Source organism: Eubalaena glacialis, chromosome 6 (assembly GCF_028564815.1).
Source record: "Eubalaena glacialis isolate mEubGla1 chromosome 6, mEubGla1.1.hap2.+ XY, whole genome shotgun sequence".
NCBI lineage: Eukaryota > Metazoa > Chordata > Mammalia > Artiodactyla > Balaenidae > Eubalaena > Eubalaena glacialis.
Window position 1 is genome coordinate 3419105 of NC_083721.1, and position 14757 is coordinate 3433861.

General features: G+C 50.2%; 1 protein-coding gene and 1 non-coding gene across 3 annotated transcripts in view; one reads left to right on the forward strand and one right to left on the reverse strand.

Moving 5' to 3' along the window:
• The window catches only part of UBASH3A (ubiquitin associated and SH3 domain containing A), a 38823-nt gene that overhangs the window by 7578 nt on the left and 16488 nt on the right, over positions 1-14757 (reverse strand). For both annotated transcript variants that reach the window (XM_061192836.1, XM_061192837.1), the window contains exons 7-10: positions 12096-12222; positions 6655-6754; positions 4294-4416; positions 2886-2978 (exon numbers count right to left, since the gene is read on the reverse strand). In XM_061192836.1, the coding sequence (XP_061048819.1) occupies positions 2886-2978; positions 4294-4416; positions 6655-6754; positions 12096-12222 (443 nt within the window). The remainder of the gene's footprint in view (positions 1-2885; positions 2979-4293; positions 4417-6654; positions 6755-12095; positions 12223-14757) is intronic.
• On the forward strand, positions 13148-13280 carry LOC133094169 (small nucleolar RNA SNORA61). Its single transcript, XR_009701387.1, has one exon. It is a non-coding gene; the product is annotated as a small nucleolar RNA SNORA61 (small nucleolar RNA).

Consider the following 14757-nt stretch of genomic DNA (forward strand, 5'->3'; position numbering starts at 1 on the left):
CAACTATACTTCAATAAAAAATAAATTGAAAAAAGAAAAATAATACTCTACAAAATTTAAAAAAAAGAATCTGGAGAGTGTCCCAAATGGCGTTGGGCCCTCTTCCTGTTCTGTGGATCACACTTTGGGAAATGGTCCATCTGGACATTCACTGACATGGTGGTGAGATAAAGCTTAGCATTCTGGAAAACAGGATGGTCATGTTTGAGGACATATGAAGAAGCCGGGGATCCTGCTTTTCTGGATTAACACAGGATTTATGAATTTATGTTCTTTAAACTGACTTCGTCCTCCTCCTCATCTGCATATAGAGTAAAAGTCAATGAGAGATCATGTTAAAGACATTGACATGATCATTGTCAGAAAACATTTTGGGGAGCTCTTATTTTAAATGCAAGAGATCCACATAATAGAAGTCAGAGAAATTGGAACAGATATGTTCATAATGAGGAAACATGGATGATAACAAAAAGGGGATAAAGTTACGAAAAGTGTTTTTGAAGCTCTCAGTTATATTCGTTTAAGGCCAAAAGAATATTCCTTATCTTTTTTTTTCATATGTTGTGCCCATTGCTGGGAGGCTGGGTGGGGAAAGGGAGCCTGAGAGCCTCACTAGGAAAGGGCCTGGCGACTTGGAGGAAGTCACCGTCTGAGACATCCACGTGCTGGCCTGGCTGGACACAGGCAATCTGCCGTTGTCGCCCCCGCTCACCTGTGGGCTGCCAGCCTCAGATGGAGATTCAAGTGTTTTTTTAGGTTAGTGGAAACGTATCAGCCTCTCGGATGGGTTAAAACAAAATAAGCTCAATTAAATGGCGGGTTTAAAGGCGGGTGGGGGGCACAGGAGAATCCGGGGTGAGCCTGTCACCTTTTATCCTGTATTTGTGCGTGTTTCTTGCTTTCTTCACATCTGATCGCTATAGTTGTTGAATTAATTACACATATATTGATCCTAAGCTATCCGGGCATAAAATGACTTCATATCTATTTTGCTTTCTTCTGTCCTATTTGTTAAGAGTTATCAAATGGAAACACTTAGAGCAAACACGGTGGGGTCCTGGGCCCCTCCCGGGTTTGTTTAGCAGCTGACATTGTGCTTTAACCTGCCCTCGGCTCCATGGGTCCAGAGCCCAGAGCTGCAGGGAAGCAAAGCAATGAACATGCAAATCTCAACAGCGGGGGAAACCATGGGTGTTTCTCCGTCTCAGGGACCTGAGAAACCGTGCAGGGGAGTCCAGGGTCCCCTGTCACGCTCGGATGAGAAATGACAAACGGAGGACGTCTGCAGGGCTGACGATGCACAGAGACGGCCTCCGAAAGTGGACGGTGATGAAATGGGTTTCTACCCTCACAACTTAGCGAGTGGATCAAGAAACAGCATGTTAATGAGAAGGTAGGAAAGGACTGGATTGGCCACGACCCCACACGGGTCCTGTGCAAGGATCAGGTCCATCCCTGGGAGGGATTCCCAGCTGCATGGCAGAATCGGGAAGGCACTTTGTCAGAGCTTCTCTGATCCACGTGGGGGAGATACTGGGGTGGTGCTCGGGCTGGCGGACCCGCCATCATTTCAACAGCTCCGCCCGTGAAGGTCTGCTTGCTGCCCTCTTTCTGACACCGCTCCAGGCACGATGCCGTTATCTGCAAGACGGCTTGTCCAGCAGCAGCCTCTTTGCTCTTTGTCCCCCTCCTCCACTGATGTCCTTCCTCCCTGACTTTGATCTGGTAGGTCATTCCCAGCAGCTGCAACCCTCGCTAAGCTCAGTGCCATCCTCTTCTCTATCTCCAGCCAGCCTTCCTTTCTCTGTAGGCTCCTGTCCCTCGTATCTGATTCCAACCCTCCAGCCACCTCCTGGGATTTCACTCCACGGAGCTGATTCTTTGCTTGGTATTGTTCGCCTCCCCCGGCCCCTAACTCCCTACCTTACACAGCTTAAAATCTCCACTCAATCCCCATGGCCCTCCCCCGTGCACCTTCAGCTCCTCGCACCCTTTATTGCTTCATCATACTTACTTCTCAAACCCGTCCGGGGTTAGCCCCATTTCCACCTGCTCCTCCTGGGCCATGCCTGGGGGCAGCCCCAGCCCCGTTGATGGGTCTCCGTGTAAAGCCGTGCCCATGACCTCAAGTGGCCTTTGTGCTGCCCAGTGGTCACCTTGTACTTCCCCGTCCCTGTCCTGGCCGCCCTCCCCAATAAGCATGTCACACATTCAGTGCTGCCCTTTCTCATGCTCACCTGGTCACCTGACTTCCTGTGTCTCTGAGAAAGCAGAGGCAAGCCCCCTCCTCCACACGTGCCCACCTGCTGCACCTGTGTCCACACACCCTGCCCTCAGTCCCATCACTGTGGAGGACCGGCCGTGTGTGCATGGTGACCTAGGTCTTGTGTCCCCTTCCCCACACTGGGAGGGGTGGAACCAGGACCTCCAGGGCAGGCTGCCCATCTCTGGCAGGAACTTGCTTCTTCCTGTAGGTGGATGCTTGCTCAGAAGGGTCTGCCACTGGCTTCCCATCACACAGCAGCTTTTGATGGTGCTGAACAGCTTCCAGGAGCCGATTCCCTTGCCCAGGGAGTCCTGCATTTTGGACTTAAGAAGGGACCACAGCAGTTCCCAGCTCTCTGGGAACACCCTCGCCCCCAGCTTTTTAAAAAACACATGGCAGAAGCAGGCCAAAGGTGAATTACAATCCTGACCTTCCAGAAATGCTAACTGGCTCAGTGCCTCCTAACAGTTCTTGAGGGCTGGTTCACAACTGTCTTGTGACTTTGTGTGGCCATTCATGGTCACCCACCCCAGCCTCACCTCTGCTCACTATCCTCTCCCCCCAGAGAAGAGTCACGAGGTCAAGGCCACATGAGAAGCTAGCTGCAGTTCTCACTGACCTTCCAGGATGTGTTTGGCTGTCTGCACACAGCGGAGGGCTGGGGAGGTGAAGACGGAGGTGATCCTGATGCCACTGTCCAGCAGAGCTTCCCCTGGAAGACAGCAGGTGGAGAAGTGCCCTCTTCATAACTGTAGCTGCCCATGGTGTCAACTCCAACAGATGGCTTACTACCCGTGGCAGGCAGGGTCTTAAGTGGCCCCAAGAATCCCCACCACCACCCTGTATACACACCCTGTATAATCCCCTGGTGTGTGGGTGGAAGCTGTGAATACGGTGAGCTAGCACCCCTGTGACCAGGTTATATTATAAGGCAGAAGGGAGATTATCGCAGGTGGGCCAGACCCATTCAGGTGAGCTCATTAAAAGCAGAGATTTCTCCAGCTGGTCACGGAAAAGAAGTCAGATAACATATACACACTACTGTGTATAAAATAGACAACCAACAAGGTCCTTCTGCATAGCACAGGGAACTAGACTCAATATTTTGTAATAACCTATAAGGGAAAATAATCTGATAAAGAACATCTATCTATCTATCCATTTATCTATCTATCTATCTAAAACTGAACCACTTTGCTGTATACCTGAAACTTATATGATATTGTAAATCAACTATACTTTAATAAAAATTTTTTTAAAAACCAAAGGTAGAGGGATTTGACGTGCAATAAATTCTCTATTGTTGGCTTCCAAGATGGAGGGGGCCATGTTGCAAGGAATGTGGGTGGGCTCTAGGAATCCAGCAGGCCCTGTGCTGGCACCAGGCAAGGAAGTGAGGACTTCAGTCCTACAACCACAAGGAACTGAATTCTCCCACCAGCCCAATGAATGTGGAACTGCTTCCAGGAGGCTCCAGGTGGGAAGTCAGCCCAGCCAGCAGCTTGATAGCAGAGTTGAGACCCTGAACAGAGAACCCAGCCATGCTGTGTTTGTGTTTCTGACCCACAGAACTGTGAGCCATCAAGTGGGTGCTGTTTCAAGTTCATGGTCATCTGCAGTAATGGAAACTCAAGCCCCCTGAGGCTCATGGAAGGACAAGCCTGTAAATCACATTTCTTCTTGCAAAATTAGAGGACCTGGTCTTTGGGAAAGGAGATCTCTTCAGTACAAAATCTGCATGGTACCAACACCAGTGAGGTTTCCGTGGATGTTGTGATGGGCTGATTTCTGTTCCCTAAATTCGTATGTTGGAGTCCTAACCCCATGCCTCACAGTGTGACCTTCTTTGAATGTAGGGTCTTTATAGAGGTGATCAAGTTAAGACAAGCAATTTATGAGGACTGGTGCCCTTACATAAAAGGGAGATCTGACCTCAAAGGGCACGTAGCAAGGGCTCAGCACACGTGAGTGATAATCACTGCTACAACTATTGTTACTATTCCTACTAGAATGATCCTCAAACATACCTGCCATTCTGGACTGGAAAATTCCACAGGACGATAAAGGTGGATCGTTTTCAAAGTCTTTGATACCGCGGCTCCGTCTGGGCAGACTACGAGGGAAGTTCAGGTCTGGCCGGTAGTATTTCCCTAAAGCATAAATAAGCACCAGATGCTCAGTTCCACTGAGTTAGTGCATATTTGTCCCACTCAACTCTTGAGATCAAAACCCACATTTGAAGCATGGTAATTATTTACATTGTGGTCAACTGTGTTTTTTCTTGAGCATGCTCTGTGATGTGGATTCAATTCCAGGAGGAAGTCCTACTCTCACCACCCATTCCCTCAAACACAGAAAACGTATGTTACAGCCATAGGAACCATGAGACCTTCTTTGTCCTCTCAAAACCCCCCTGAAGAGTCATTCATACAATTTTCCTGATTAAGAACCAAGACTGATTTAGCCTAACTTGATAAGAGTCTCAAATTGGTATTAATTAATTAGATGAAACTCAACCCATCCCCATAGCTTGAAGATGTCCCATTGCCTACAGGACAGAATACAGATGGCGGGAGAGGGTCCTGCATTGCATGCCTTGTGTTTTTAGGTTCCATGCAAGATGTTTCTGGAAGCTGCCTCCCTGCAATTTCCACTGGCAGAGACTTTGTTTGAACTGTAAGCTTTACAGACCTTTATTAAATGCCAAAGTGTTAGGTGTATCCGCAGGGAAAGCTGGTATTTGTTTTTCATTCAAAGCGAAGGTCCGTCACTTGTGTCATATTCTCAAGGGCATCTGTCATCCCCAAATGTGAAACTACTCCATTGAGGTCTTTTGCCCTCATTGATGCTTTATCTGTGATCACTTTGTGAGGCAGAGGGCAGAGCTCAGAAGAAGCCGAGAACCTGGGGGGTGGTTGGGTTCTGACGGGAGGACAGTCTGAGCGAATAGGGGTGCCCTGGGCCAGCGCCGCTGGGAAGTGAGGGGCCATAGAGGGTGTGGGTCCTTCGTGCAGAAGTGAGCAGAAACCAGGAGGGACGCCGGAATGCAAGGGGAGGCCAGCAGTGCCCCCAGATACCCATCATTGTAATTGATCAAACACTGCAACTTGCAGAATTCAGACCAAGTAGACTGTCACAATGCACTTTACCAGGGCTTCCTTACCTGGTAAAAAGATCCATCAGCAGTTTCCTCTAAGCTGGGAATTTCCAGTGCCTTTAAAATATTTTCCCTTATAGGTGACTTGATCTTTTGCATAGATGACCAAACATTTTCCCTCTTTTTATGAAGTCCAGTCACTCTTTTTGATGTTGGTTGTTTGGTCTGGTTCTCACACCACCACCACCATCATATACATACTGACATGTGTGCCATTTCAGTCTGTAGTTTTAGTAATTGTTTTATTGCAAGAAGTGTCTTATAATTCTTTGAATGTCAATGCATCTTCAGAGCCACCTATTTATTCCTTGAGCCTTTGTGCCTCTACTTGGTCTTGTTTTGTAGAGACAAGCGTAGCATTAGTTCTATGGGTTCTTGGAGACAGGTGTAGTCATGATGTCATTTGCTCAGAAATTTTCTTGTGCATTCAGGTCATCTGCCAATGCTTCCCCTATTCACTTCCCCCTTTCTTGGCCTGTTGGGCTCCTGGAGGGATCCCCAAGGGCTCAGCAAGTCCAGCCACTGTGAATGGATTTTATCACTAGGTTCATTCAATACTTTCATTTATATAATTATCCATGGCTTAGAAATAGTGGCACTCTGGGCTTTCCATTAGGGGATGTGTGTGATACAATTGTGGATCAGTACAGAGACTGTGGGTATTTTGTATCTACAAGCCCTGTTCTCAGTTCTTGGCATCCAGAGGGGTGAAATTGGGGTAAGCACCCAACACGTTAAAAAATATGCCCTTCAGTTGAGTATAGCACGGCCAAACATTGTAGGGAAGCGACCACCGCAGGGAAGATGACCTCAGAAAGATGCAGCTGTGAGATTGCAAGTTGGGGTATGTGTGAGGGTCAGTGACTGCGGTCAGAGTGACTTGCTCTCAAGGCAGTGCCTTACCCACTAACCAAATGCCATGTGTGTGCTGCCAGGACACACAGGGCTGTCCATGTGTCACTCCAGCAGACTTGCTTACTATTGAAAACCATTCCTCCATCTTCCCCAAAGCGTTTGAGGTAAGATACTTACAGATGCATACACGCTCACATGCACACATGTAATGCCTGTGGAGAGAGATGGAGCGTGTGTCCATCCCACATAAACAGTGTATGCATGGTCATTCTGAAGAATGGTGCCCCAGGGGCTCTGGCTAAGAAAATTGAGATGTGATCTCATCTGTTAGCTCCGTCTAATTCCTGCGTCTGGATTCTGCCAGGACTGTACCTACCGTCGGAAGTGGAACATTGCTGCAGCCAGGACTTCCCGAAGATTTGGTCCACTCTCTCCCCATGGCGCACCACCAGGACACTTTTCCTCATTATGGTGGCCTGGAATGGTGGAAAGAAAGGCACGTGAGAGTTAACACCCACCTTATGAGACTTGTTCCAGCAGCTTCTCCTCCTCATCCAGTGGTGGCCTGGACACCACGTCTCTTCCTTCCTTGCTCAGTAGCTACAGCCCGTTTTACCAGGATCATTATGATGAGAAGGGGCTAGGAATTGCAGGTGATCTCTGTAATTTCTTGCAACTTTTAATTTTCTGGGCACTATAGCACACATAGGTAATGAAAAGAAAGTGGAACGAATGACCCACATAATGGCACATCAACTGTCTACTTTCTGTCTCTTCCAAGTCCTTATCCCTTGTCTTGGTCTCTTCAGGCTGCTGTAATAAAATACCCTGGGTGGCTTATAAACAACAGAAATTTGTGTCTCACGGTTCCAGGGGCTGGAAGTCTCAGGGTGCCAGAGATCAGGCACCAGCACAGTTAGGTGAGGGCCCTCTTTTGGGCTAACATCTCACTGTGTCCTCACACGGTGGAGGGTAAGGGAGCTCTCTGGGGTCTTTTCCATAAGGTCACTAACCCCTTTCATGAGAGCTCCACCCGCATGACCTAAGCCCCACCTCCAAACACCATCACATTGATCAACAAGATTTCAACATAGGAATTTGTTGGGGAACACAAATATTCACCCCTCCATGGTGACTTCTTAGGAAATGATCTGGATCTATCTAAATATAATAATATATACATTTATTATTTTATAATATGATATGTAATTGTAATTCAATTATATAATTATAATCTTTATAATATACTATATTATAATATAATATCTATCATAATGTACTGTATTATAATATACTATCTATTATAATATTATAGATTACATAATATATATTATATATAATAGATATATATAATAGATGTATGTATATACTATGTAGATATGTACAAATCTTCCTCAACGTAGGATGGGGTTACATCCCAATAAACCCATCATAAATTGAAAATATCTTAAGTAAAAAATGCATTTAATATCATTTGATATCTGCCCAACATCAGAGAGAGGATTGGATGAATGCATATTGCTTTTGCACCATCGTAAAGTCAAACAACTGTAAGTTGAAGCATTGTAAGTTGGGGACAATCTGTGTGTGTGTATATCTATATCTATATCTATATCTATATCTATATCCATAAAATCTATCTAACTATCTATCTATTATCTACTATCTATTTATCAATCATCTATCTATTATCTATCTATCATCTATCTATCTACCTATCTAATCTATCTATCATTTAACCATCCATCCATCCATCCTAGTCTCCTCTGTTGCTGGCACTCGTTTTCCTCCGAGGGGGCCTCCGGGACCACCCCAGTGTTGGTGTGTTAAATGTGGTTCTCTGCCTAAATGTGATTCACCCTGTTCTCCAGGGTGCCAGGGTGTGTGTTCAGCTCTGGGCACCCAGGGGAGAAGCCCTGCATCTATCCCTTCTTTCTCCTTTCTAGCTGGCCCTTCTTTCCCATAGCTGGCGTTTTTCTGTTTGGCTGAGTGCTAGGGGAAAACAGCACTTTATTTATTTTGGGGAGAGAAAGGCATCGACAGGAGGTTAGCAGGGTCCAGCCGTGGAAACAGCAGAGCTCTCTGGAGCTCTCCCCCTTTGCTTTGGGCAGGGGCTCAGACGGCCTTTGGGCCTCACAACTGCAGGGCTCACGTCCACCTTTGCTCTTGGGGAGGTCAGTGCTTCGGGGAATTAACCCAAGGGCTGCATTCCAGGCCGTGGCGTGGGGTGTCTTTGAGGAGGGGGCTCCTATATGCGGGGTGGCTGGGGGTTTCCTCAGGGGAGCTGGGGCTGGCCCTTCTCCTCGCTGTGCTATGTCGGAGGGAGAGGCTGACCTTGAGAGGAAGCCTGAGCACATTTTCTGCCAAAAGGATGGAGAGAATGAGCGAGAGCCGAGATGGCCAGAGAGGTGAGAGAGAACTGCAGAGGCTGAGGGCGGAGCCGACGTGGAGCCACCAGGACAGCTGTGTGGGGCACAGGCCTCCCCTGGGAGGCCCAGAGATGACAGAGAACCTCTCGAGGGAGGCGCTGAGGCTGGGCCGGGACCCTGAAGGAGCTCGCGTCCCAGCCCCGGGGGCAGGGGCGGTGTTGCCCAGTGCCAGGCCCAGACCATTCGGCGGACTCGACTCTGGAGCAGGATGGGAAATTCCACATCAACACAGGCCCGCTGCCTCTGGGGACTCGTGCCGTCAGGGTCCGGGGGCACGTGTGCCAGATGCTGGGACACAAGTTGCCGTCCACAGGTGCCCCACTTAGGGGGCCTCGGATCTCACTGGGGCCTCTGGACCAGCATGGAAAGTTGAGTCACAGATGGCAGAGGATGAGGGGCAGAGCTGACAGTGCCTGCCGCAGGAGGTGGGCTGGGGGGACTCCAGGGAAGACATGGGACTTGGTCATGCCTGGAGCCAAGGTCACCAGGGATGGACGGGCTAAGATCACTGGGGATGGTCAGGCCAAGGTCATCAGGGACGGTCAGAAGGGGGAGGGCATCTGGACAGGAGACAGCTCCAGCCAGAGGTCTGCTTTGCCCTGACCACTCCTTTTCCTCAGGTGGACCCTTTCTCTCCCTCCCCATCTTTGGCCTCACATCCCTCTGAAGGTGGGCTTCAGGGTGAAAATGAGAGAGCTGATATTTTTGTATCTGCTATTTTTTTCTTTTGACTGCTCTGTGCAGCTTGTGGGATCTTAGTTCCCCGACCAGGGATCGAACTCTTGCCCCCTGCATTGGAAGTGTGGAGTCTTAACCACTGGACCGGCAGGGAAGTCCCTGTATCTTTGCTATTGAGTGGGGTGAGGAAGAGGTGACGAGATGTGACCCTCCTCCGTGTGAACTGCCATCACCAGACCCAGAATCACACTCTGGTTTCCCCCAAATCCTGGAGAGGAAAATGTAGGTATTTTTCACAGGTAAACACCCTGAGAGACACAGCGTTCATTTGAAACGTAGCCAGTGCTATTGACCACGCCCTTGGGATTGATTCTGCCGACAGGGGTGGGGCCTCAAGGGTCTGCACCTCTGGCTGCTCCCCCAGCACTTCTTCAAGTTCATCAAGAAGGACGAAGGGGCCCCAGCAGAGTCCCCGCATGTTGGAAAGTGGTTGGGAATTTCTGAGAAGGGCAGACACCAGAAAGTAGGGTCTCAGGCAAACTGCATCTGCCTCACAAGCGCTCTTGGGTCCGGCACCATGGGCAGCCCCAGCCAGACCCTCCCAACCCCTCGTGGAACCCGCCCACCCCCGGGGATGCAGAATCTCCAGCCGCTTGACGCACAGGGCTCTTCTCAGTGGACCTGACTATGTTCTGACGGGCGCATGAAATGTGGTGTTTGTGAGCCGATGGGACGGTCAAGGTCTCCATATGTAGTTTCTCAGGGCCTTGGGGCCAAGTCTTCAAAATGGGCACATGGTCAAGGTGAAGTGAATACCGTGGTGGAGGGCGCCGATATTTGGTTCAGGATGCGAACACCGACCTCCGGCAGCTCCAAGGGGAAGGTCGTCTTGCTGTCTTACATTTTTTTTTTCAATTGTGTATTTGGTTGCACTGGGTCTTAGTTGCAGCAGGTGGGCTTCTTAGTTGCGGCACGCGGGCTCCTTAGTTGTGGCATGCATGTGGGATCTAGTTCCCTGACCGAGGATCGAACCCGAGCCCCCTGCATTTGCAGCGCGGAGTCCCAGCCACTGTGCCACCAGGGAAGTCCCGTTGCTGCCTTACATTTTGAAGTATGGCTATGGGATTGCCTGCACTGACACCAGGACCCCTTTTCTATTCCATTCCCCCTGCCGAGGACGGATCTTCCCAGTAGGTCACAGGACACACACGTGTTCCCAACCTGGATCTGCTCACTGATGGTCTCAAAGCACCATCACTGCCTTGGGCTGAGGTTTTGGATTGGGGGCATTTTCTTCCCTGGAAGAGCATGGAGGAGTTGAACTTTGAAATCAGGAACATTTGCATCAGGAATATTATGATAAAGTGAAAGGTCCGCGGGGAATGGAATGGACCAACCCCTGGGTCCACACAACAGCAGGGCTGCATCAGACCTTTTGACAGAAGGTGCTGGATGCCTTTCCTGGGACTGCTGTAACAAAGCACCAACTGCGGGGGTTGAAAACAAAGGAAGCTTATTCTCTTCCAGTTCTGAAGGCTGGAAGTCCAAAATCAAGGTGTCGCAGGGCCAGGCCCCCTCAGAGGCTCTAGGGGAGGGTCCCTCCTGCCTCTTCCAGCTCCCGGTGGCCCCAGCATCCTTGACGTGTGGCCGTGTGGCTCCAGTCTCTGCCCCGAGGTCACATGGCTTCTCCCTGTGTGCCTTGTCTCCTCGTCTGTGAGCATCACATCCCCTGTTTCCTGTGATTAGGTTTAGGGCCTGCAGGATAATCCAGGATAATCTCCCCATCAAAAGCCTTATCTCAATCCCACATGCAAAGACCATTTTCCTCATAAGAGGTGGCAGGAATTGGGACCTTACCTCTTTGGAGCCGTTTTTCAGCCCACTACGCGACCATAGCAAAACTATGGCCAGTTTTCCTTTCTCACTACCTGGATGGAGTGACCTCAGGCCAGGGGAGGGTTCTGTTATCGGGACGGGTGTCAGGTTCTCGTCCATTTCAAGCACCAGTGTTCAGACAGAGGCTGAGCTGGGCTGAGCCTTGCAAGCCAGCTCCTCCCCTCGTTCAATCTGGAAAGCAGGGCTCAGCCTCAGGGAGCCCATGGCCCCAGTCCAGACCGGCTCCCCTCATTCCCAGACAGTCTGGGGTTGGGGCCCCATTTTCATCGGTCTGGGGCTGGCAGGCCTCTGGCTCCCAGTCCGAAGCTCCTCCACCCGGGCCGTTCACCCCCGAAGGCCCAGCTAAAGAGGTCACCCATTGTCCTCCCGGGCTCCCAGTGTCCCCTGCCCTGGGCTCAGCTCTTGTCTGAACTGGAGGCAAGCTCTGGGGGCCGGTGGGCTCTTGGGGAAGGAGCCAGCCGGCCGATGGCAGAGTTAGGGTGAGAGTGTGGCCTCCCAGGAGGGCTGGGTCCCTGCCCCTTTCCTGCCCTGTGACCTAGTGCCATGATGATCCCAGGAGGGCTGGGTCCCTGCCCCTTTCCTGCCCCGTGACCTAGTGCCATGATGATCCCAGGAGGGCTGGGTCCCTGCCCCTGTCCGGGGTGGACAGAGCTGGGGGACCTGGGAGCAGAGAGATGGGCCCTTGCTGGCCCACCCGTGTCTGAGCTCAGGGCAGCAGCGTCTGAGTGAAAGCTGCCCCTGAGGAGCCGAGTCTACCCGGAGTTGGCACAGCGTGGGGCTGTGAGCGGCTCATTTGACATCAGGGCCCCGTCACCTGTAGGGACTGCAGGCTACTGATGCTCCGGGACATGGGTGGAGGCTGAGGCTCCCCGTTCCGTCTGCTGCTGGCTTCACCGTCCTTCCCGGAGCTCAGGTCGGGGGCTACACTGAAGGTGTACGTCCTGTGCGAGAGGAAAGAGGCCAGTGTCATGACGAGCCTGGGAAGCATCCGGTCGTCACGTGATGGAGAGCACGCATGCGACACGACGGGTAGGTTGGGTCATCGTGAGGATGAAACGAAACAACGGTTCAGAACGGCTCAGTGCCCAGCACATAGCAGCTCCTGAGCCAGTGGTGGTGGTTCATGTTCTCCATCGCCACCTGCTACAGACTGAACTGTGTGCCCTCAAACGTATAGTCCTGACCCCCAGCACCTCCGAATGGGACCCTATTTGGAGGTAGGACCTTTAAAGAGCTGATGAAGGTAAAATGAGGTCACTAGGGTGGGTGCTAATTCAATCTGACTGGGTCCTTTTGAGAAGAGGAGATCAGGACACAGGGACGACAATGTGGGGACACTGGGAGGAGACGGCCACCTACACACCCAGGAGAGCGAGCAAACCAGTGCGTCACCCTCTAAGAATCGCCTTCTAAAATAACCAAAGGTGTGAAGATGCTCGTGGTTGGGAACAGGGATAACGGAGCAGAACAGACACATTAAACGCCATGGCAGCACACAGGAAAGGCACAGATGCATTAGTGGGCGGGTGGGTGACCACGGTGCCCGAGCAGGTGCAGGCGGAGAGGAAACTGCTGCTCAGGGGATCAAGAAAGTTGCCCCGGGTGGGCAGCCATTTGGGAGCTCTGAGGACCACTGAGGGCGAAGGTCATGGCACACCAGAGCTGTGAGAACTCCAGAAGGTGAGTGGGTGCCGGTGCCGAGGTGAGGAACAGGGGAGGGGCCAGAGGAGGAGTGAGAATGCGGAACCAAGAGCCGACGGTCATGGAAATCCTCCAAGAGCAAGAAAGGGCCAGGTTCCCAGGGGAAATTCTTTTTAGAAAGCGAAAGGTCATCTTTGTAAACTCTAGTTAAAAACAATTTACAAGCACCTCTGGTTCCCTTTCCCGTGGGATCTGAACACCTGTCCTGGTGGTCGTAAAAGGAGGACTAGTTATACTGAAGCTGTCCTCACAAGGCCTGTAGTCTGCTTTATAGCGTGCGGCCTAGTTTCAAACAAGGCTGAGTGAAAAAGATACATACAATCAGAGGAGAGAAATGGACAGCAGCTAGAGAGGGAAATGGGAAAAAAAAGAGAGCTTGTGCTTGATTTTGTTTTTAAGATAACAGCATGTTTGCTTGCTGGTGGGAGCCATTGGGGAGGGCCTTGGGATGACAGATGATGTTGGCGTGATGCCCTTGGAGGGCATGGGATGCCCAGGAGGGATGGGACGCAACGCGCCATGAACAGGTGGCCTTGGCTAGGAGTTTGGACCGAGCATCACAGTGTGCTGGAGGGAGAAGGGCACGTGGGCCCAGAGGCTGCAGGTGACCAGAGCTGGTGGACACTCTTCTGACGTTCACCTGTCCCGGTGGATAGGAGTGAGGAATGCAGTAGGTGGCCTCTGGGTTAGATGAAAATATCAGACACAAATCAGCTGGTGGGCAGAGTGTCCAGGGATGCCTGGGCCTCCAGTTTACAGGGGAAGAGAAGGAGGCAGACGGTCCGCTCACGTGAGTGACTGGTAAGGGAACAACATCTTTATTACTATTTTCTGAAAAGCATGTTCTCATCTTGCTCTTTAGATTGTAGTATTCTTTATGATTTTTAACATACAGAAGGCTTACATTTTAAGCATTTAATAATCAGTATTAAAGACACATCTGTTAAGTCTCAGTCTAAGATCTATTCCACTGCTTCTCTGCTTTCAAAGCTCTTCCCAGTCCAGAAATCAGAAATACAGTCATTTAAACTGCCTTCTATTTTAAAATGATTTTCTGTTTAATTCTTGACTCAGAATTAAATTGATATCAGTGTGTGTTGTGAGGTCATACAGAATACCTTTTATTTTACACCCATTTATTTTCCTATTTCTGATGCATTCATCAGATAGGAACCTCCTAATATACCAGGTCTCCTGCTCTGTTAGCTAGTCTGTTCCATGGATCTATTTTTTCTCTTTCCCTCAAGACAGTACCACATTATAGATTTATAACATGCTTTTAATACCTGGTAGGGTAAATATCTCCTCTCATCACTTTTATTTTTCAAAGTGTTCTCAGCTCTTCTATTTATTCTCCCAGATAAACTTTTCAATCACTCAGTGAAGTTCCAACAAACGATCCCATTGGGATTTTCCCTGGAATTTCATTAAACCTGGAAATGGCTCTGGGAGGTTTCATTTTGCTCCATCATGAACGTGGTGTGTTCCTACTTATTCGGCCCATTTGTAAATGTTTGCCTTTCTCTCCCACAGTGGCCCCAAGTCCCCCAGTTCTCGTAAAGCTGATGGCTCCCAGGCCTCCATCCTGAGACCCTAACCGGGTCCTGAGCTGGGAGTGGCATCATTTCTCCTGCATCTAGGGGCCCACAGGCCCAGGCCACCTGCCTTTCACCATCACAACCGTACGCCTGGGGCCTCAGTGCCCACGTGGTGTTTCGATGTAGTTAACTCACTTCTGAAACTGTCTGCAAGTCGTACCTTCTCTTCCCATCTTG